We start from the raw sequence: 22377 nt of genomic DNA on the forward strand, positions 1-22377 counted from the left end.
ACATGGTAGTTAAACTACCGTGTTTTTTTTTTTTTTTTTTTTTTTGAAAAAAAAAAAAAAAAAAAACTACCATATGGTAGTTAAACTACCATACATGGTAGTTAAACTACCGTGTTTTTTTTTTTTTTTTTTTTTTTTGAAAAAAAAAAAAAAAAAAAAAAAAAAAAAACTACCATATGGTAGTTAAACTACCATACATGGTAGTTAAACTACCGTGTTTTTTTTTTTTTTTTTTTTTTTTTTGAAAAAAAAAAAAAAAAAAAACTACCATATGGTAGTTAAACTACCATACATGGTAGTTAAACTACCGTGTTTTTTTTTTTTTTTTTTTTTTTTGAAAAAAAAAAAAAAAAAAAAAAAAACTACCATATGGTAGTTAAACTACCATACATGGTAGTTAAACTACCGTGTTTTTTTTTTTTTTTTTTTTTTTTTGAAAAAAAAAAAAAAAAAAAACTACCATATGGTAGTTAAACTACCATACATGGTAGTTAAACTACCGTGTTTTTTTTTTTTTTTTTTTTTTTTGAAAAAAAAAAAAAAAAAAAAAAAAACTACCATAACCCCACCTCTAGCCCCACCCCTAACCCTAACCCCACCCCTACCCCACCTCTAACCCTCACCCTTGGGAAAAAAAAAAACTACAAGATTCAAAAAAACCCTAACCCCACCTCTAACGCCACCTCTAACCCTACCTCTAACCCTCACCCTACCTCTAACCCTAACCCCACCTCTAACCCCACCTCTAACCCCACCTCTAACCCTACCTCTAACCCCACCTCTAACCCCACCTCTAACCCTACCCCTAACCCTCACCCTACCTCTAACCCTACCTCTAACCCCACCTCTAACCCTACCTCTAACCCTAACCCAACCTCTAACCCTACCCCTAACCCTAACCCAACCTCTAACCCTCACCCTACCTCTAACCCTACCTCTAACCCCACCTCTAACCCCACCTCTAACCCCACCTCTAACCCTAACCCAACCTCTAACCCTCACCCTACCTCTAACCCTAACCCTACCTCTAACCCTAACCACACCTCTAACCCCACCTCTAACCCTCACCCTACCTCTAACCCTAACCCCACCTCTAACCCTAACCCCACCTCTAACCCTCACCCTACCTCTAACCCTACCCCCACCTCTAACCCCACCTCTAACCCTCACCCTACCTCTAACCCTCACCCTACCTCTAACCCCACCTCTAACCCTCACCCTACCTCTAACCCCACCTCTAACCCCCACCCTAACCCCACCTCTAATCCTAACCCTAACCCTAACCCTACCTCTAACCCCACCCCTACCTCTAACCCTCACCCCACCTCTAACCCTACCTCTAACCCCACCCCTACCTCTAACCCTCACCCCACCTCTAATCCCACCTCTAACTTTCCCTCTAACCCCACCTCTAACCCTAACCCCACCTCTACCCCTACCTCTAACCCCACCCTTACCCCTAACCCCACCTCTAGCCCTAACCCTAATCCTACCTCTAGCCCTAACCCTAACCGTAACCCTACCTCTAACCCTTACCCTAACCCTAGCCCCAACCTTTACCCTACCCCTTAACCTACCCCTTAACCTACCTCTAACCCCACCTCTACCCCTAACCCCTAACCCTAATTTTTTGGGTCCCACTGAGATTTGAACCTGGGTCGCTGGGGTGAAAGCCCAGAGCACTAACCACTACCCTATGGAAGCCTTGCTGTCAGTGCATGCGACATGTATGGTTTTATGGTTACACGAGCAACTGTGTTGCAAATTTTCTATGATAAAATTTTTTGGGTCCCACTGAGATTCGAACCTGGGTCGCTGGGGTGAAAGCCCAGAGCACTAACCACTACCCTATGGAAGCCTTGCTGTCAGTGCATGCGACATGTATGGTTTTATGGTTACACGAGCAACTGTGTTGCAAATTTTCTATGATAAAATTTTTTGGGTCCCACTGAGATTCGAACCTGGGTCGCTGGGGTGAAAGCCCAGAGCACTAACCACTACCCTATGGAAGCCTTGCTGTCAGTGCATGCGACATGTATGGTTTTATGGTTACACGCGCAACTGTGTTGCAAATTTTCTATGATAAAATTTTTTGGGTCCCACTGAGATTCGAACCTGGGTCGCTGGGGTGAAAGCCCAGAGCACTAACCACTAACCTATGGAAGCCTTGCTGTCAGTGCATGCGACATGTATGGTTTTATGGTTACACGCGCAACTGTGTTGCAAATTTTCTATGATAAAATTTTTTGGGTCCCACTGAGATTCGAACCTGGGTCGCTGGGGTGAAAGCCCAGAGCACTAACCACTAACCTATGGAAGCCTTGCTGTCAGTGCATGCGACATGTATGGTTTTATGGTTACACGAGCAACTGTGTTGCAAATTTTCTATGATAAAATTTTTTGGGTCCCACTGAGATTCGAACCTGGGTCGCTGGGGTGAAAGCCCAGAGCACTAACCACTACCCTATGGAAGCCTTGCTCTCAGTGCATGCGACATGTATGGTTTTATGGTTACACGAGCAACTGTGTTGCAAATTTTCTATGATAAAACTATAATAATATTAAAAGCAATTTTCAAACCAGCAATCTAATGTGAAATTGCAGTAGATATATTGGATAACAATATTTATAGGTATGCACGTTATTTAAAAACGACTATAAGTGTTATACTACGATACGAGTGTTTACCAGCTCAGTGGCCTAAGAGGAGAGTGTCCGCCCTGAGATTGGGAGGTGGTGGGTTCAAACCCCTGCCGAGTCATACCAGTGACTATAACAATGGTACCCATTTCTTCCCTGCTTGGCACTCAGTGTAAGGGGTTGAAATGGGGCCCCCCCTGCTGCTCACGATCATTGGGACTTTTGGCACTGGGTGTAAGGCAGGGGTGTCCAAGTCCAGTCCTCGAGGGCCGCATTCCTCCATGTTTTCCAAGTTTCCCTCCCTCATTAAACACACCTGATTGAAATGATCAGTTCATCCTCACGTTCTGCAGGAGCCTGATCATTGAATCAGGTGTGTTTAACGAGGGAGGGAAACTTGGAAAACACGGAGGAATGCGGCCCCCGCCCGAGGACTGGACACCCCTGTACTACACTATTGGGTGGCTGACTTTGTTATATGCGATGCTGTTTTAAAAAAAAAAAAAACGCTTCGGAACTTGATGAAAATTAAAAAGCAGCGTTTTTTCAACGCGCATACTAAGTAGCCAGCCAAAGATATACGAGCCCTGCCACAAAACTGCGGTAAGTTTATGACCGGCGACTGCAGCTTATCGTGCATAGGCTTGAGAAAGAATGTACTGAAAACGAATAGAAATGTTATTCGATCTTTCTTTGCGAGGGCGGCTCGGTGTAGCACTGCCTCACAGTAAGGAGGGTGCTGGTTCAATGCCACCTCCGACCCTCCCTGTGTGTAGTTTGCATGTTCTCCCCGTGCCCGCGTGGGTTTCTCCGGGCACTCCGGTTTCCTCCCTCATCCCAAAAACATGCTTGGTAGGCCGATTGAGCACTCCAAATTGTGCCTAGGTGTGAGTGCGAATGGTTGTTTGTCTCTCTCTGTGTGCCCTGCGATCAGCTGGCAACCAGTTCAGGGTGTCCCCCGCCTACTGCCCGATGACGGCTGGGATAGGCTCCAGCACGCCCGCGAACCCCGTGGGGACAAGCGGTACAGAAAATGGATGGATGGATGGATGGATTATTTTGTGATCCTATTAAAAGTTGCGCATAAGGTGACACGGTTTCATTGTTAAGACAGACGAGCTGGAGGAAATGTTTCAGAGTAAGTGAGCGTAAAATTTGGTGGATTGATGGATGTGTCCCGTGTTGTACAAACACGTAATGAGAATAAGATAAACGACTAAAACACAAAACAAGAACAGCGCTGATAGATTTGCCTTGTATGTCGCAGTTTTAACAATTGCGAGGATGTGCCTTTGTAATGCAACATATTTAAAAGCACACTGACACTTTTAGATAGCTATTATTTGTTTTGTTCACTCACTCAAACATCCATCCATTTTCTGAACCGCTTAGTCCCCACGGGCGTGCTGGAGCTGGAGATGATGGATGAAAAACTGAGCAGTTAAAACCAAACATTAAAGCATTCATTTTTGTTTCCAGTGCAAAGTGCATGGTTGGGGTTTTCTTTTGGTATTTTTGTAAATTTGAGGGGGCCTTTACAATGAGGTGGAAGTGAGCACAGCTGACTTGTTTCTGAGCCAATGAGAGCGGCTCCCCTCATTGGACATTGCCAGGTTGTTGCACCAGGTCAAAACAGATCAAACAGATGAGCTGTTTTCTGATCAAATTGCCCTTCTATGAATTATGCAGAGCCGCTGATTTGACTGCATTTAAAGAGGTGCACACATGAGGGCTTGTTATTTTCACCGCCTGGCCTGGTTTCAGGTGAACGGGCCATTTTTCATCATTTCCATCACCACGCTCACTCTTTATGATCCCAGCAAAGGTACGTAGCGACACCAGGGTCCCGTTTCTTATTAAAAGTGTCCCTCTTGCCTTGCTTGTGCCTCCCTCCGCCTGCTCATAACCCAAGGAGCGTGCGCCACAGCTAAATGAGGGGCAATGGAGCATCGGCTGCCCCAGGCGCACTCAATAACAATATCCAATAGACAATAACATCGGCAATATTTAACGACCATATGCACTCCCCCTCATCCTGTGCGCGCGGTCACAAGAACCCAAATACGCCATTGCCACAATCATCACCAGGCAGTCTATATTAAGGACGCGCTTGTAAAGTCGCGTTAATGAGCGCACTTAAATGTCATCCATATATATATATATATATATATATATATATATATATATATATATATATATATATATATATATATATATATATATATATACATACGAGCTGTGGTACTCAACTGTCCTTCACGCAGGCTGTGGCATGCGTAAGGGTGGAACGGGGATGTCTTTAAAGGTATCCCCCAATAGGAACAATGCTCATTTACACCAGAAAACGTCACTAATTGCCGCATTTAAGAGCATGATGCGCAACTGCGGAGTCTATAATTACCGTGAAATAGCATGACCACAGCCGCAATCAACGAGGAGTGCAATACAAAACGTGCGCATTTTTGCCCAATAGGCAGTTTGAGAATCGTCATTAAAAATCCATTGTTTTCACGCACGCTATGTTTCCAGGCAGGCTTGACTCAAACTTGTGATGAACACAATGATTGTGAGAAAACGTGTTCTCAGTCAGTCCGTTCATCCCTCCCTGCCTTCCTTCCTTCCTTCCTTCCTTCGTTTAAATACAGAAAGCGTGAATTTAGCCGTGAATCATCGATCTTGGCAATCTGGAAAGCCTCCAGCCGCTAAACGTCCGTCAATGAAATACACGAATTCACGTTGTGGAAAGAGTAGCGAGCGTACTTACCAAAGAGAGAGTTGGCAAAGCCGTACCATACGCAGCCCTTCGCTCCAATGAGCCACCTTCCCTGTGTGCTGGCCGCAAAGCTGAACGGCGTCCCCAACACGCACACCAGCAAGTCGCTGATGGAAATGTTAATCAGGAGCAAGTTGATGGGCGAGCGCAGTATCTTGTAGCGGCAGTAGAGAACCAGCACCAGCAAGTTGTTGACAAGTCCAAAAGTGCCGATGAAGCCCAAGCACACGGCCACGACGAGGTTCCCTGTCGGACTGAGGGTGGAGCGCTGAGAGCCGCCTCCCGGCTCCGGGTGCCCTTCCCCGGCTACGGCGTGCAAGGCACTGTTGAAGCCGGCGCAGATGCTCAGGCTCACGTTGGACAAAAGCATCGCGGCGTAGGCGCACTGGGCGGCCACTGCGCGCCAACTAATTGACGTCCACAATTACACGACAGTTGCAGTTGTTGTTGTTGATGATGATGTTGTTGTTGGGCTTTCTCTTTACGTGTGTGAGCGGACAAAGGATTTTATGTCCAGCCATCAAATTTCTCTTTTAAAACCTTGGGTCATAATTTAGTGCAAATTTTTATTTTGAAAGGGCGGTGGGGGTGATTAGAACTTCTCAAAGTGTATGAGAAGGGGCTAAGTAATAAGGGAGGAAAAAAGTTTCATAAGGCTTTGCTCCACCGTGTGGCAGTGTGCATGCACACTCACACTGGCTCTTTCTACAGACGCTCGCGCCTCCCTCTCAGACACCTTCCCACTCTGGCCGTGTTTAAATCACTCTTGGCGGAGCAAGGCTGCTGACGTAAGGCGCGCCGGTGCAGTGGGAAAGACTGAGCGGCATCACGACCAATCAGACCATCTTCATCGCTATCATCATCATTTCGTGGACGACATGTAGAACTGCATGCGCTCGAACCCAACGCGCTTTACGTGTGCAGGCAAAAAGAAGCTAAATATTCTCAGGGGAATTCTCTACTAACGGTACTGATTTGCTTAAGTGTACATATGTGTGTGTGTGTGTATATATATATATATATATATATATATATATATACATATATATATATATATACGTACGTACATACATACATACATACATACACACACACACATACATACATACACACACACATACATACACACACACACACGTGTATATATGTATGTGTATATATGTATGTGTGTCATATGTACCGTAATTTTCGGACTATAAGCCGCACCGGAGTATAAGTCGCACCAGCCATAAAATGCACAATACAGTGAAAAAAAACATATACAAGTCGCACCGGAGTATAAGTAGCACTTTTGGGGCAAATTTATTTGTCAAAATCCAACACCAAGAACAGACATGAACCAGCAACAACAGGCTAAACGATACGGTATGCTAACGTGACATATACACAAACGAGGAGCTGAGAACGGGCCTGACGTAACATTCAGAGTTATTCAAATAAGCATTACATAAATAACACGTTCATCAAACCATCTGTGTCACTCCAATTCATTAAATCCACCGATCGTCCTTTATGTAAACAATGCCGCGTATGCGCCACATATGCGCCGCTGACGTCGGACTCGTAAGTTGCATTTCTAATTATTCCACAGACCCGTATAACGATATATAAAGTCAATTTCAAATAACTATCATATAACAACAATATTATCAAACCATCTGTGTCACTCCTAATCATTAAATCCATCGATCAAATTCCTCGTCCTTTATGTCAACAACGCCGCAACACAACTATATTGTAGCGTTAACAAAGTACCAGGAAACACGTGGGTTTGGTAAACGGCTCTTTATTTAACAAAACAAGAGTTCACCGAGCCAACAACTACTGAACTGTAACGATAAAAACATATACAAGTTGCTACACGAAATAAAATATATCAAATAACTATAACATAAATACGTTTTTCAAACCTTGTGTCACTCCAAATCATTAAATCCTTCAAACGCGGGGCCCTTCGTCATCTTCGTCATCCCGTGATAGAATCCTTTGTCCTTATGTAAACAACCGCCGTGCCGCTCTGCTGACGTCACTTGCAGGTCAAATGACAGTAATCCTTTGCTACATCGCGGTTCGTTTATCGCGGTTTCACTACATCACGGATTTTTGAATTTTGAAAATTTGCGAAAAAAATTCACATATAAGTCGCTCCTGAGTAGAATAATTCACCTCCCACTGACAGCATTTCTTATAGGAAATCGAGTTTTTACAGGCCGTTCACGGCATCTGCGCCATTAGGGTCTCATTCTGTGCGTAAATAGCAGCGAAGGACTGGCGTCCTCAGACTGGAATCCAGAAAGAGAAAATAAACTCTCCCAGAAATAGGAAAGGGACAATTGTAAGAAAAGCAGAAGGAACTAAACAGACTCAGACCCGTCACACTGATGGGTTGAAGAAGTGGGGCAAAATGACAACACCACTAAATACATTTAGCATGTGTAAAACAATCACGAAGCACCACAAATCTTTTTTTTCTCTTTTTCTGGTAAATGATTGGTTGCATATCAAACACAAGATTAAACAGAGTGGTCAAAACTTGTGGACCTAATTTTCTATAAATATGTCCGTTGATGTCATGGAACACATTTATTTATTTATTTTTGCATACTATCGAAATTGAAAGTGGATTTTATAATGAATGAAAATTGAAAAATATTTCAAATATTTCAACAGTGTCCCTTGTAGGATGAGCAAGCAAATTTGCACACTCGGGGGAGTGAAATGTTGCAGAGTAAAAACTGCTGCTCATTGTCGGTAAACAGATGCATTATTTTAAAAAGGTTTATAGAATAAACTAGAACAGATTTAAACAGCATCAGATAGAAAAACAAACAAACAAACAAAAAAGCTTTGGGAATACGAGCTCATCTTGGTTCAAGTGACGAGTGGAATTATCCAAAGTTACATCCTCTGCACCTGCCTTGAGGAGCGTTAAAAAAATAATTCTGCTGTTCATTTCCTGGCTCTCAAGAATTATAAGCCATGTAAACAACTTGATATAATTGTATTCGCAGACAGACAGAATATGAGGTGAGCAAAGTTCAAGTTAAACTCACGCTGGCTGGGCAAAGAAATGCTTTGGTCTAGAAACGTGGTGATTTTGGTTTCCTGGATGACAGTTGAGGGAGTTTAACATGACTGCATTCTATCAGCACTGAAAATCTCAAAGTAGAAACAGAATCACATTAGAAGGGTAACTCCTTAAATCATAAACCTTTGAAAATTAGCACGTGCGTGAACATTTTGTTGCAAATGTTAGTTTGTGTCTACGCTGCGTTCTCCGTGATGAAGACATGTTTATTTTTATTTGTCGCTATCATAACATTTCTGTGGCTTATTTACAATTGGCTTTTTGTTAGATTAACGTGTATTTGTCAATTAGTTTGTTATTTATTTAGTTGTCTGTCTAAAATACAAAGGGCGGTTGGTAATCCACAAAATGAGAGGCATGTACAAACAACACTTTATAAGCAATCCAAAACAATTAAAAGAAAAAATCTCGTTTGCACCAGCGCCAATCGCTTGGGTTTCATGGTTTTCGGTTAAACGCCTTTCTTATTTTGAGGGAAAGAACAGCACGACCTTTGTTTAATTAAGAAGACCCCAAACATCTAATTAATTTCTAAATCTGTCTACTGCAGGATCAACAAATTCTTCGTCTTCACCGTATATCCCTGCAATTACCCGATGTTGCATGTTTGGCTTTTTAGTCCGTGCAGACAAAGATTCACCACAACGAGTGGTTCAAGATGTCAACCACTATATGGCAATTAAAAGTAGGCCCATGTGATTAAAAGCTGGCATTCGGTGGCCTTCAAATATACGTATGCCCAACTTTTTCCGATGCGGTGCCAGGGGAGCGTTACAGAGCTAAAAGTGAAAGTTAGTGTTTCTCTCCAAGGTGCGTACGAATCCGTGCGTGCCCACTAAATAACACTCGTGATGCACTCCAACAAGGTAATTACCCGAGAGAAATGTTGCGCGACATTTACTCTGACAACATATTCTGCCCTAATTAAGGCACTCAGGTTCTGTGGTGAAGATCAACCTTATTTAATCATCTCAGTGGGACTGGCCAGGTGGTATTTGGTCACATTTCTAGGTCAACTAGGTGTTTCCATCAACTTGAATTGAATTTAAAAGTCAGTTAGTAGGATTTATTTCTGCCTCTAGTTGTGTATAATCTGAAGGTCACTGGCATCACTAACTAAAAGTTACTAAAAGGCAACAACAACAACAACAACAACAACCCTTGACTAAAGAACCTTTTGAATGAAACATCCATCCATCACCGTGTCTCAACACGTGAAAAGGGAAATTGTCGTCTGACGACAGCCAAATAGTTTCAAATGCCCCACTCTGGTTGCCAGGTGCAATATTTGTCCGCTCATCCCCGTTTGTCCAAGTCCTTGTAGTTTTAAGAGCATATGTGATTGGGATTTGTCAGTAACCTTGAGTAAGTGTGATTGCAAAAGAGCTTTTGGATGGGAAACCAAGCCAAGTTCTTTGAGATTGCATTGATCAACTAACTATAATCTCAGGCTAACATAATAGGAACGCATCAGAGTATCTCAAAATGATTGGACATCCATTATTTGTCTTTTCAGATAACTTTCAACAGCTCTTGAAAGCAATATCGATCAATCCTTAATGATAACTATAAGCCTTTTTTTCTGAAGACCATGGAAAATGTGATAATAACGTGAAGTTGATTGAAAGAGCTGCTGACGCTTTTAAATGCTTTTATCGAGGCACAACGTGAACAATACATCTCCAGAGATATATGTCGACGTTCGTGTTTTATGCAGCCTACCTTATTGTTTTATACGTCAAGCAGAAACACAAAGACATTCTGAACATATTGGGTTGTTTTTCATGACGGAAATTTCGGCTTTCTTCCTAGCCGTTCGCACGTCTGCCTCAGATTCCAGAGATTGCGGAGTTGGACCTTCAGGTTCTTTGGTCTTGTGTTTTGCACGCGCTGTCACTTTCCGAAAACACCGAAGACTCCAACTTGTCCAGAGCTTGAATTCCAACGCCTGTCCTCGAAGAAATAGGACGAGGCTGATCCAGAGTATTCAAACATGTCTCTGCAATTAACTGACTAACAACCAGTGCAGGTTTTGACTGCGTAATTCCGTCAAAACTTTCGAGTCTAAAGTTTGCTGGAAAAGGCTGGATGGCTTCCTAGTGAGGTGCAATCCACCGGGAGGAAGCTTCGGGGATGACCCAGACATACTTCATCGCCCAGCTGACCTGGAAACGCCTCTGGATTCCTCCGGACAAAATGGTGGCGAGACGAGACAGAGAAGCTTGCAGAGTCTACAATGTAGACACACGGGGGAATGTTGCGAACAAGTGGAAACCAAACTCGAATGATTTGACAAGACAAGAGACAAGGGAAGGAAAACAAGATAAGACAAAAGAACAAAATTCAATCCAAACAATGCGTCAAGAAAAACACAGATTATAACAAAAGAGCTCGTTTGCTCTCTCGTATGTACTTTGCTCTTCCTACCTCACACACTTTGACTTCCCTTCAACTCTGGCTTTTCCTCCTCTTCCTAACAGTGTCCTTGGAATTGTAACTCCTGCAGCTCTGCAACTGCCCAAGGCATTAAGGACAGCTCCGAAAAAGCGCGACACCACGGATCGCGTAGATTTATTGTCCGCAGGTCTCAAATGAAGGTCTGCCACATCACATCCCCTACTTTATCTGACTAGTCAAGTCAAGTTTATTTGTATAGCCAGCCCTAAATCACAAACAGTCTCAAAGGGCTTCACATAGCCAAAATTGACAATTATTCTCAAAGCATCCCCTGATCATAAGCTCCCAAAAGGGCAAGGAAAAACTCAAAAAAACCCTACCAGGGGAAAATGAGAAACCTTGAGAAGGGACCACAGATGGAAGGATCCCCCTTTCAGGATCACCATCATTTTTTTTTTTTTTTCATCTGACTACCAGTGTCACTTGAGCTCCATGTTTTAAATGCTGCCTCACAAGGCCTGTCATGGCACGACACGTACATGAGGAGAAAATCGACGTATCTTTGACGACGGTGGAAGAGGAAGGCTGCTGAGGAAGTGGCACACCGCATTCTTCTGGACTGGCAGCTGTCAGAAGAGTTCTATACAGATGGGTCCCACTGCTTGAAGCAGAAGACCATCTTCAAATGAACACCGTGGACTTTTTACTGATGCTCACACAGTTTTTCTTGTCATACTTGAGTTGGATGAGGCGGGCTCGAGTACAGCATGCTTGCTTGCTTGCTTGTGCGCAATCTTCCCAAAGTGCACATGTTGGATGATCAATTGTTCCTAAATGACCGTCACCATCATGCACAGCAGACGCAGAACCATTTTAAATAATCATTCAAGTCTGGAGAATTGTAGTTAATGGTGCGCATAAACGTTGGGAGGCACATTTGAGCGCAGGTGGGGGAAAGCTTGGTATATAATTGTGAGTGTGCAGTTGAGGACAAAGTCAGATTTGTCACTCAAAGCCGCTGGCAACAGTGCTCAATTCCTTGAACGATGAAAACAAAAGATGACATCATCACTGTCTGAAATGATTTCGCTTTTCCCAAATAGTCACCAGGAAGGCCAAAACAAACATTTTCTAGTTCTAAGTACGTATATCAATATTTTTCCCCCTAAAAGACAAATTCTTGTGTGGCAGTGAAAAAGAAAAGAAAATAAAATAAAAAGAGCCATTGGGCATTATAACACATTGCCAAGTGCAAGCGTGCAAATGATGCAGTCTGAAGCAATATCAAGAAAGCTGAGAAGATTTACTGGAACAAATTGACAGGACATGCACAAATACGTATACTAGGTGGAAACGTGATTTACGACCCTGCTCAATGCTTTCTCATTGGCTTTCTTTTCAGAAGGGAAAAGATATTAGTTGTGTCCTTCTTGAGTTGCAGAAAATAACTCCAGGGGAAAAAAGGACCACTGGTATCTCACAAACTGGACATTATACAATAGAATTATTGGGGGCTCAATAGAAAATTTGTGAGAATGAAGGTGTCTCACTCAAGGCCCGGCCGGGGGCCACATACGGCCCATCCCATCATTTTATGTGGCCCGCAAAGACAAAAATTACAAATTGTTTTCACTTTGAAAAAAATAGCGATATTGCCAGCAATTTTTATTAACATTCATATTTTTTTCAATATTTGCACAGTTTTTATTAGTCTCTGTTTTGAAAACTAGTCATTCATCTAGTTATTCACTAGTTTGTTGCGCAGTCTGCACAATACTCTATATAATATGAGAGACATTCCCACATTTATTTGGATTGACAATTTCCATGGAAACTATGACTATGATGCGGCCCGTGACAAAAATAAGTTTGACACCCCTGGTCTACGTGAACCACCTTGTGCTACATTATAAATAAATAACAATTAATGGAAATAAAGCGCTTTGATATAGAAGTGCAAGGTAAAGGAAAAGTCTGTCTCGTCAGGAAATTTGCCACACGGGAGCATATCCCTCTTGACAATTGACATTTGACAGCCATTACTCTTTGTCATAGACAATGTGGATGGCGATGCCAAGTGTGTGTGTGTGTGTGTGTGTGTCGAAGAATAAACACACTTTTGGTTTGTGCCAGCAGACATCAACGTCAACGGCAGTTTTCAAAGTGACAAGCTGAGAAAGCAGAAAACATGTTTCAATGTGATGTAGTTATTTATCTTTTTCCCTCAGGGAGCTCTTTTGTCACTCCATAAACATGACACTTATTGGAGAGTGTGAAATAACAGAGGGGGACTGCTTTGTTATTTGGCAGGCAATAAATGATGGCAAGGAGTGAATCTGACTGGGCACTGACATTAGCACAGTAGCACTTAGCCATGTTGTTGTGGAAGGCCAACAACAAAATCAGTCTTTAATGTCTTTTTAATGAAACGCCAATGTGCGCCACGTTCAAATACACATTCCATACTATGCTGTCATTCAAACCATGACTGAAAAGCAATTCAAGCCAAATGACAACTCTTTGTAGTTTTCTACTATCAACTCATGCCGTCAACCAAAATTAAACAACTGTGCTGTGACTTGCCCCTGATCATGTTTTGTGGCTTTTTCTGGCTCTTTTCAGCAGTGTAAACCTCACACAATTACAATAACCAAAGCTACTAGAAGTCTCTCGCAAGACAAAGTCAATCACTAGCATTGTACAAATTTAACTTTGATGATTGCTGGGATCAGAGGTTGAAGCATTTTTTTTAAAGCCTATTGCGAGGCAAGGTACTCAAATAACAATTTGACATTGATTTATTCCACGAGTAGGCTTTTGCTTACTTTGCTGGCTTTTCTCATTGGTAAGAGAAGCACGTCTACAGAGCTACCCATTCCAACATCACAATATAAAACTGCATTGTATCTTGGAAAGGCCTTGGGGGGATTTTCTGAAGAAAAGAAAAAAAAAAAATGGACTCAAAACTTATCACTGATATATGAATCGTAAAGCACTGGCCTTGTGCAACTGACCGGCAGTCGTCAAACGATTCTACACGCGTCAACCTTGTCCAAACAGCACAAGTCATTAATCATCACCTTTTCCCCAAACTTGATTTTTGTCACCGTACCATGTTCTCTCTTTGCTTGCTCCACACATCAGCCCTCTTGCTTGCTTTTCGTTCTCATTCATCGTTCTTTCCTCTTCATGTTCATCTCACCTATTCCCATATGGTAGCTAGTGAATCCTGGGCCAAATCTGTCACTGTGGACATACTAGCAAGGAACACAAGTGATTTCCCACAGGGAGAAAAGACACCTCTAATCACATCCTTGGAGACATAGGGAGGTGGTGAAGAATAACGGACATGTGGCGGAGTGGTACAAGAGAAAGACCATTATATAAATAGCTGTGGACACCAGCCGTAATCTACCTAGATATTATTCCGCTAAATTAATCAAGTGTGGGAAATCGCATTTGCGGTGGGTGGCATTGAGTCGCTGCTTGATTCATCAAACCGTTTGCCCACTAATTTGATCCAGACAAGGTGAAGCATCGATGGGGTCTCGATTTAACAAAGTGTTGCTAAATTGGGGCAGTCGGAGTACTTCAACAAACCACCGTACGAGGTCCGCGGGGTGTCGTTGGCTATGCAGTGAGGATATGCATGATGTTTGCCAGTTGAATACATCAGAGGGGACTAAAGTGGAGAATTCTACTGGGATTTCGAAAAAGAGTAGTCCCCATTTGAAGGCTTGTAAGGCAGAAAAGAGCGGAGAGGCCCCCGCTGTGTCAATTCTCATTTACGACGCGAGCTCAACTTGAATTCTAATGCCCAATAGGTGTTGCCATGACAAACGACACACTTGAATTAGAAGTTTCATTTCTGCTCCCTCCCATCCCATACGTGCACGTTACATACATTTGAGCTGTTGTGGAGGAGCAATGTGTGTGGAAATTTAGAGTAGATATGGTGAGTGTGTCACTGTGTCGCTTTGATTGACGGGACCTCCCCTGTCAACAAGTAGTCATTTTAGGAAAAGACTTACGCATGTCCACATTCAGCCTATGGAGTATCATTTATGAGCAAGAGATTTCAGCGAAGGTACGGATTGAAACGTGACAAGACACAGCCCGTGTTTGTTGTCTGACAGCTCTGACGAAGGATGGCAGAGACGAACGTGGTGGCTTTCACACATGACCTATTTACAATACGATACATTTTCAAGTCAAATGGTTTGATTCAAACTGAACTGGTTGCCAGCCGATCGCAGGGCACGCAGAGACGAACAACCATCCGCACTCGCGCTCGCACTCACACCTAGGGGCAATTTGGAGTGCTCAATCGGCCTACCAAGCATGTTTTTGGGATGTGGGAGGAAAGCAGGGTGCCCGGAGAAAACGCACGCGGACACGGGGAGAACATGCAAACTCCGCACGGGGATGGCCGGAGGTGGAATCGAACCCGCACCTTCCTAACCGTGAGGCGGACGTGCTACCCGGTGCATCACCGAGCCGCCAGTTTGATGCAATCAAACCGATTTTCCCATTCAAATCCCTTTACATTACACACCTGTAGAATAGAGAATTCTAATTATTATGCTTATGGTATTATGCTAACCACTGTGACAAAATGATAGACAGTATTAACCAACATTTCAAGCAATTGCCAAACATCCTATTAGTGAAACATCAAATTCCCCTCAGGGCTAGAAAATGCAATGCTTGAAATACTAAGACGGGACTTTTGTTTCTGTGCTTTAAAAGAGAAAACCTAAGAATGTGTGTGTGTGCGCTCCACTTGAAAAGAGAATATTTTAATAATGCACGAGGGTTGTTATTATTATCAGTCCGCACCACTGCAGACACCGTGGGACGTACCAAGGTCAAAGCACAGGTGTGAACTATCAACTCTGTCAGTGCAATAGTATTGGATTCTCATGACAATGTGTTGTGTGTGTGTGTGTGTGTGTGAGCAAGCCGTAATGCTGAAAGGTAATCTCCATCCATCATGTGTACGTACCTTTTCCAAGTGGAGCCCCATATTGATCACGGGCAAAACAGAGAGACAGTTCCATTGCGTAGACCCGATTTACATCACAATGCTGCGAGAATATGAAAAGGCACAATCACCGTCAAATCAATCCAGGTCAGGAAATGGATCGAACAGACGCAGGGAGAAAAACAAAAATCCAAATGTTGTTTGTCCAATCATTCAGATAATTACTTGGTCTCATAGGTCCTTCCCGTTTGATGAAAATCGTTGCTCATGCAGAACAAATGATGCAACCCTAAGGTCGGGTTTGGGCTTCTGTGGGCCCATTGAGTTTTGTGTCAGGTCTGCTGCTAGAGTTGATTAGATTCAAATCCACAATTGCATTTCACAATTCCTCATAATTACATTCATCCCTCTTTGGGCAGGTGAGTTCCGTCCATAAGGACTTGAGCTTTTAAAGTATTAGAAGTTCAACTCCAACTTGCCTTCATACGGAGCGCCGTATTTGGTAAGCCCAAAGCCATAGTAGCCACCGCGGCCGCAAGAGTCATCAAAATGCAAAGCATGTCAGCTGGGAGGGGGGAACAAAATAGCCTGTCATTCGATTTGGAAATTGATGGCGACAAATAAGAAGGTAACTTACTGTTTTGCTTTTGGTTTCACCGCAGAGGGCAATCGATACGTACTTGGTGAAGCGGTTGATTTGGTAGCGCTTGCAAATCGCAGGCGGGGCTCCGTTTTGTGGTCACCTAAAGACGACGGGAGAGTTCAGCTAGGTCTTAGGCACTAACGTAACTTCAGTGATGCCGAATTTCGTGCTTCAACCTATCTTGGTTGGTTCCACAGAAATGCTGTTATCCAACAACAAAAGTGTGGTTAGTAGTCAAAATACTGAGTGACTTGGAACTCTGAGAAAGCAGCAGCCAAAAGAAGCTAATGTCAAGCTCTTGAAAACTAGAAATAGTCCCTAGGTGTAAAAAGGTATGATTATGTGTGCCCTGTAATTGGCTGGCAAAACAGTTCAGTTTGTACCCGCGCCTCTTGCTTTAAAATACGCGACAATAGGCTCTCGTTACTCGTGACCCTGATAAGCGCAAGCAGTTACACAAAACAGATGGATAATAATACTAATACACATTTTCTAGGCTGCGGGAGAACAAATCATCAACTAACACCGTATGAGGTCACGTCAAGCTAATAAAACCTGACTAAGGTACGTAAGTAATACAGGTTCAATGATATACGTATTTTTCATTATTAGCCAGTACACACATCTGTAATTCAGACTAGCCGAGTCCCCTGAAGGTCAGACAGGTAACCAGTGAGGCCTCATTAAAGACATGTGGTGACTGATACTGAATTAAGAGCACATGCACAATGATTGAACATAATTTCTAACCGGCACAGGACAAAAGAAAAAAAATCAATGACTCGCATGAAATGTAATGCTAATATTATGGCATCCACAGTATTTCTTTTAATTAGCATCCAAATGCATATGCTGCTGAAATTTTGCATTTAATCAAAACAATGCTGCCACTATTGAATATTTATAGAATATTATTAATTGAATCATGGCATTCCATTTTATTTTGCTTTACCCGATTTAGTAGCTGTTTATTTGGTATCGTTTAGCGATAAAAACAACGAAATCATATCATAAAAGAGTGATGAATGTTGTATTCACCAAACCTTTTGAAACTGATTCCGTTATTGGCGTGGTTCCAGTTTTACTATGTAAAAACAGACATTTGCAAATGTCTCGTTATGATGAAGCACAAAAGCTACTCACTTTCTTGACTTGAATGACTAAAAAAACTAACAAATAATTACTGCTGAGAAGCTGACATTAGAGGATTTGGACAATTGTGATGCAAAAACTGCCTCTAAACAATTACTCAATGACTAAAATGGATTGTTTGACAATCGATAACTTGTCAATTAATCAATTGATGTTGACAGATTTCATCTGGCTTAAACAGTCAAGTATCCATTGGTGGTCATTGTTCTCACATTCATTTTTAATCAGGCGTATGTTCAATCGATTGGTTTCCTGTTCTTCTCCATGCTTGGTTTTATCAATTGCTTCTCGATTTGGATGAAGTGAAAGAGTTATTATTTTACATACAGCTCAATAAGACCACCAGAGAAGGAAATTGGCTCATGGGAGCAGAATCGCAGTCATCCCTGAGTTAAGATTTTTGTGGGGTTTTTTTTTTTTTTTTTTCCCCTTCCAAGGCTGTGTGGGTCCCTGCGCAACAATGCAGCAGCACACAAAAGAAGAATAATTTCTCAGTTTCACAGCTCCTGTCCGACCTCGGATTTTAATGAGCTGCCAGTGAGCCGTCACCAAGGAACAAAGCGACGATGGGATCACATCAGCTTCAATGCCAGTCAACATGTTGACCCAAGACTTATTATTCTTGTAGGCAACAGGGTCATGGAATATTTGACGGCTTCAGTTGTACACCGCAAAGCCCAATGCGTTCATTATATACTCAAAGTGCTACATATTTGTATTCATATTTGCATTGTACATTTGAAATGAGACGGAAGGCTTAGCAAGTTCCTACAGGGAGCATATTAGGTCAATAGAAAATGTAACCGTATCACAGCCGACCGACCGAGCCAAACGCCCACGCCGTAAACAAATTGAATGACGTGTAGACTCCAGATTTCACGTACGCAATTTGCTTCCAAATTCTTTAAGGCTACGTTCTGACCGAGCTTCGTGAAGTCATGCAGACTTCTTCAAACATCTTCTGTGAAGTAAACTTAACGTTTTATGACACCACTACGTTCTGACCGAGCTTTGTGAAGTCGTGCAGACTTCTTCTGTGAAGTAAACTTAACGTTTTACGACACCACTAATTTGAGATGTGCAATTAATTCTAATTATTGACTATGATACGATTTAAAATTGAAAAGTTTTGAAAGACAAAGTTGAAACGCGTGCCGTTTCTTTGTGTGTGCGCGTGCTCCGATATCAAGGCACCGCTATAATTACTTTGTTAGCATAATTCCTGACTCTTTTGGTGGTCAAAGCTTTGAAATAAAATACAAAGCCTTTGCAGTATACCTCAGCATTTGTGAGAAAATGGATGCGAGCATATTACAACTTTCATTGTGCTCAGAGAAATGTTCGGTTCACTGCATCGCTCCGTTAGCTGTACTATAATTGTGGCAAAAACTCATTTCATCAATAAGTGAAGAAAGTGCTTAGAAAGGAGATTTCGGCGGAGGGCAAGCGAGAAAAGAAAGCGGGGCCGTAGATTATCTTCCCCACGTACTATACACTCAACGTAGACAATTCCTCCCAGATTGTTGCTCTTCGGCACATACGGTTATAATGCTCTACTCAGGAGACAAAGGGGAGACATAGATAAGACTACCATGAAACTGCTATGACTCGACGCGTGCGCGTGCGATGCAAAAAAAACCAAACAAAGCGGCCCTGCACATCCACTATCACAGGCTGCTCATCACTTTCCCAACCAGCTGTTTTACATTTACAGTTGTTTACTGTGTTTTCATGTAATTTGGCAGACCGCACTTTACACCCTCATGAACCATATCTGGATTTTGGTGAATTGAATCAAGGTGCAAGCAAACTGATTCTGAGCTCTGTCGATAAGTTGAGGTGGACGTCATCCAATATTTTCATTCGCAACACAGCATGTATCAAACCCTTCGATCATTTATTGAACATTATCATTACTATATTTATTAAATCACCCTCACAACAATGATTTGAAATAGCCCCGGACATCGGCCATTGAGATCTGCTTGTAGTTCCTTATACTAAATGTACTTGACCTCCTAAGAGAATGATTTTTTGGGGATTTTTTTTTTGGTGGGGGGGGGGGGGTCTACACATTGTCAGCACTGAAGCTCCATACATTACCGTTAGCATCCTTTTGGGGCCATACTGCCCACATCTAAACTGCTATCACGCTTGAGCCTTTTAATTCATCCTTTTTGAGTGGCACTTCAGACAAAATATCAGTTCAACACAAAACCAAACTATAATGGAGCTACCGTAATTTCCGGACTATAAGTCGCGGTTTTTTTCATAGTTTGGGTGGGGGGGCGACTTATACTCAGGAGCGACTTATATATGTTTTTTTCACAAATTTTTACTTGATCATTAAGACATCACTTATAAGTATAGTTGACCACTTCCCATGTTATTTTTAGTATAGTTGATCACTTCACATGCTTTTATATCTTTATCTTGAACATATTCAAAACATAAAAAATAGAAAAAACATTAAATAAACCAATTAACACTTTAAAGCACCATATCCAAGTCCACTGTCTGCTGTATGTACACTTGCTCCATTTTTGGTCCTCTTATATTTATTACTATTATTTATTATTTGTTTATTTATCATTTATTCAACACTCTTATTTATTCATTGTTTGTTGTCCTTCATGTAATAGTTGTCCTTAATCACTCTATATGTTACGTCAGGCCCGTTCTCAGCTCTTTGTTTGTGTTTGTCACGTTAGCATACCTATCGTTTAGCCTGTTGTTGCTATCGTTTAGCCTGTTGTTGCTCGTTCATGACTGTTTTTGGTGTGGGATTTTGTCGAATAAATTGCCCCCAAAATGCGACTTATACTCCGGAGCGACTTATATATGTTTTTTTTCACTTTTTGGGGCATTTTATGGCTGGTGCGACTTATACTCCGGAGCGACTTATAGTCCGGAAAATACGGTACTCTTTATTTGTGCTGCTACAAAAGGTTCAAGTTGTTTCTCTATCCTTGGAAATATAACCACAAACATCTCACTCCTGCTTTTCACCTATAGGAGAAACTTGTAGAGTTGTTTCAGTAAGCTTAGCTTGCAGGCTTGAGGGCTTAGGGACCTTTTAGAGAACATTACAAAAATCCGAAGGTGAGTAAACAGCACTTCATAAAACATTTAGTAAGAGACAAGGCAAATCTTTTCTCTTACACTTGTAGCATAGATGTGAGAAATTCTTTACCATCAAAACATTTGTGCTTCAGAGACAACCCCTGCCAGGTAAGGTCGGGGTGCAGCTGGCAAATGCATCATTAATCAAGGAGAACCATGACAAGCACATGGCCAAAGGGCCCACATTACAGAAAGATTGATAAAGAAAGCGTACAGAGGCAAAGCACAGATAGATGATCACCTTCCTTTCACCTATAGATGCTGCTGAGAGCCCAGCCAGCCAGCCAGCCGGCCAGCCAGCCAGCCGGCCAGCCAGCCAGCCAGCCAGCCAGCCAGCCAGCCAGCCAGCCAGCCAGCCAGCCAGCCAGCCAGCCAGCCAGCCGGCCAGCCAGCCAGGAGAGATTGTTGTAATATTAATAATACAGGACATTCCTCGGATAAATTTACAATGGCATGACTGCGTGCCAGCTGACAAGTGACACATCTGCGTGATTGGGTGGTGATGACTTTCAGCGTTGCACTTCCTGTGTACACCTGCTGTCACTTTGAATGAGAGGCTGTTTTCTGCCACATCAACACTCTCCTCTCTCGCTCGCCTATGCTATCGCCTCGGAAATGCAGCAACAAATAGAGCTTGTGAAGTGCATTGAGGTGTACTACGTGTTAGCGCAGTCGGCCGGCGATGCTCTGATGAACTTGACGTGACTGCTTCTGATGAAACACACTCGTCGTCTTTGATTGATTGCATGAATGCTTAATGCTTCCGTCAAGTTGCAGTCTGTATTGGGCTTTATGAATAATTAAGTTGAGTGTGTTTTCAAATCCTGCCATCATTGTTGACATAAATCCAGCGAGGCTGCTGCGATGGCCGAGACGGAAGAATTTCGAAAATCGTCAAAAAAGCATCAAAGTTGAATTATAATGGAACCTCATCAAACTCATTCCCTTTCTAGTATCATCTTGTTACATGACCTTATCACCTCAATTCGAGTTTATCTCGAGGGTCTCACAACAACCTCAATTGAACCAATGCCAAATTGACAACACTGAAACGTTTTGTTAAGGAGTCTCAGAGCGTTAAGTCAAGAGGCACTTTCAAATATGGATAGTCAGACTGGGTTCATATTTGAACTGAATTTAAGTTAAGAATGTTGTCAACCTTATTCCAGTGTGTATTTTGACCAATGACTATCATTTTTTGGTAGCATTTTTTTTTTTTTATCTCACTTGAAATTGTTTTCAATCGTGAAACAAATGCAAAAGAAAGAACTTGCAGCGCAATAAACAATGAAGTTGTGAATAAAAGGACATTTTTGACCGAATATACGTATATGAAAGGAATAATTGTCTCAGAAAAGTAAATTAGGTTGATTCTTGTGATTTTGTGTTTGTTGATTTCAGGTTATTACGCTGCCTTTTTCTTTTTTTAATATGTCAAATGTTTACTTTACGTGCAGCACTTTGTATGCAGCTATAGCTGTTTTGAAAGTGCCCTATAAATAAAGTTGAGTTGAGATTCATAGAGTCAGTAAGCACCTACTGCCTTGGAAATATCTTAATTGTACACAACTAAACTT

The 22377-nt window shown here is 42.2% G+C and overlaps 2 protein-coding genes across 5 annotated transcripts in view; both read right to left on the reverse strand.

The window, feature by feature from the left end:
- LOC125984902 (pinopsin) overlaps positions 1 to 6391 on the reverse strand; it is a 31543-nt gene extending 25152 nt beyond the window's left edge. Inside the window, exon 1 of the mRNA XM_049747217.1 lies at positions 5405 to 6391. Coding sequence (XP_049603174.1) covers positions 5405 to 5783 — 379 coding nt within the window. The 5' untranslated portion in view covers positions 5784 to 6391. The remainder of the gene's footprint in view (positions 1 to 5404) is intronic.
- A 7415-nt stretch (positions 6392 to 13806) lies between these two features.
- Positions 13807 to 22377, reverse strand: part of tnk2b (tyrosine kinase, non-receptor, 2b) — a 45335-nt gene continuing 36764 nt past the window's right edge. For all 4 annotated transcript variants that reach the window (XR_007487004.2, XR_007487005.2, XR_011085577.1 and 1 more), the window contains one exon: positions 13807 to 16625. The gene's annotated coding sequence lies outside the window, so the exon portion shown is untranslated. The remainder of the gene's footprint in view (positions 16626 to 22377) is intronic.

The sequence above is a fragment of the Syngnathus scovelli genome, chromosome 17 (assembly GCF_024217435.2).
Source record: "Syngnathus scovelli strain Florida chromosome 17, RoL_Ssco_1.2, whole genome shotgun sequence".
NCBI classification, from domain to species: Eukaryota; Metazoa; Chordata; class Actinopteri; order Syngnathiformes; family Syngnathidae; genus Syngnathus; species Syngnathus scovelli.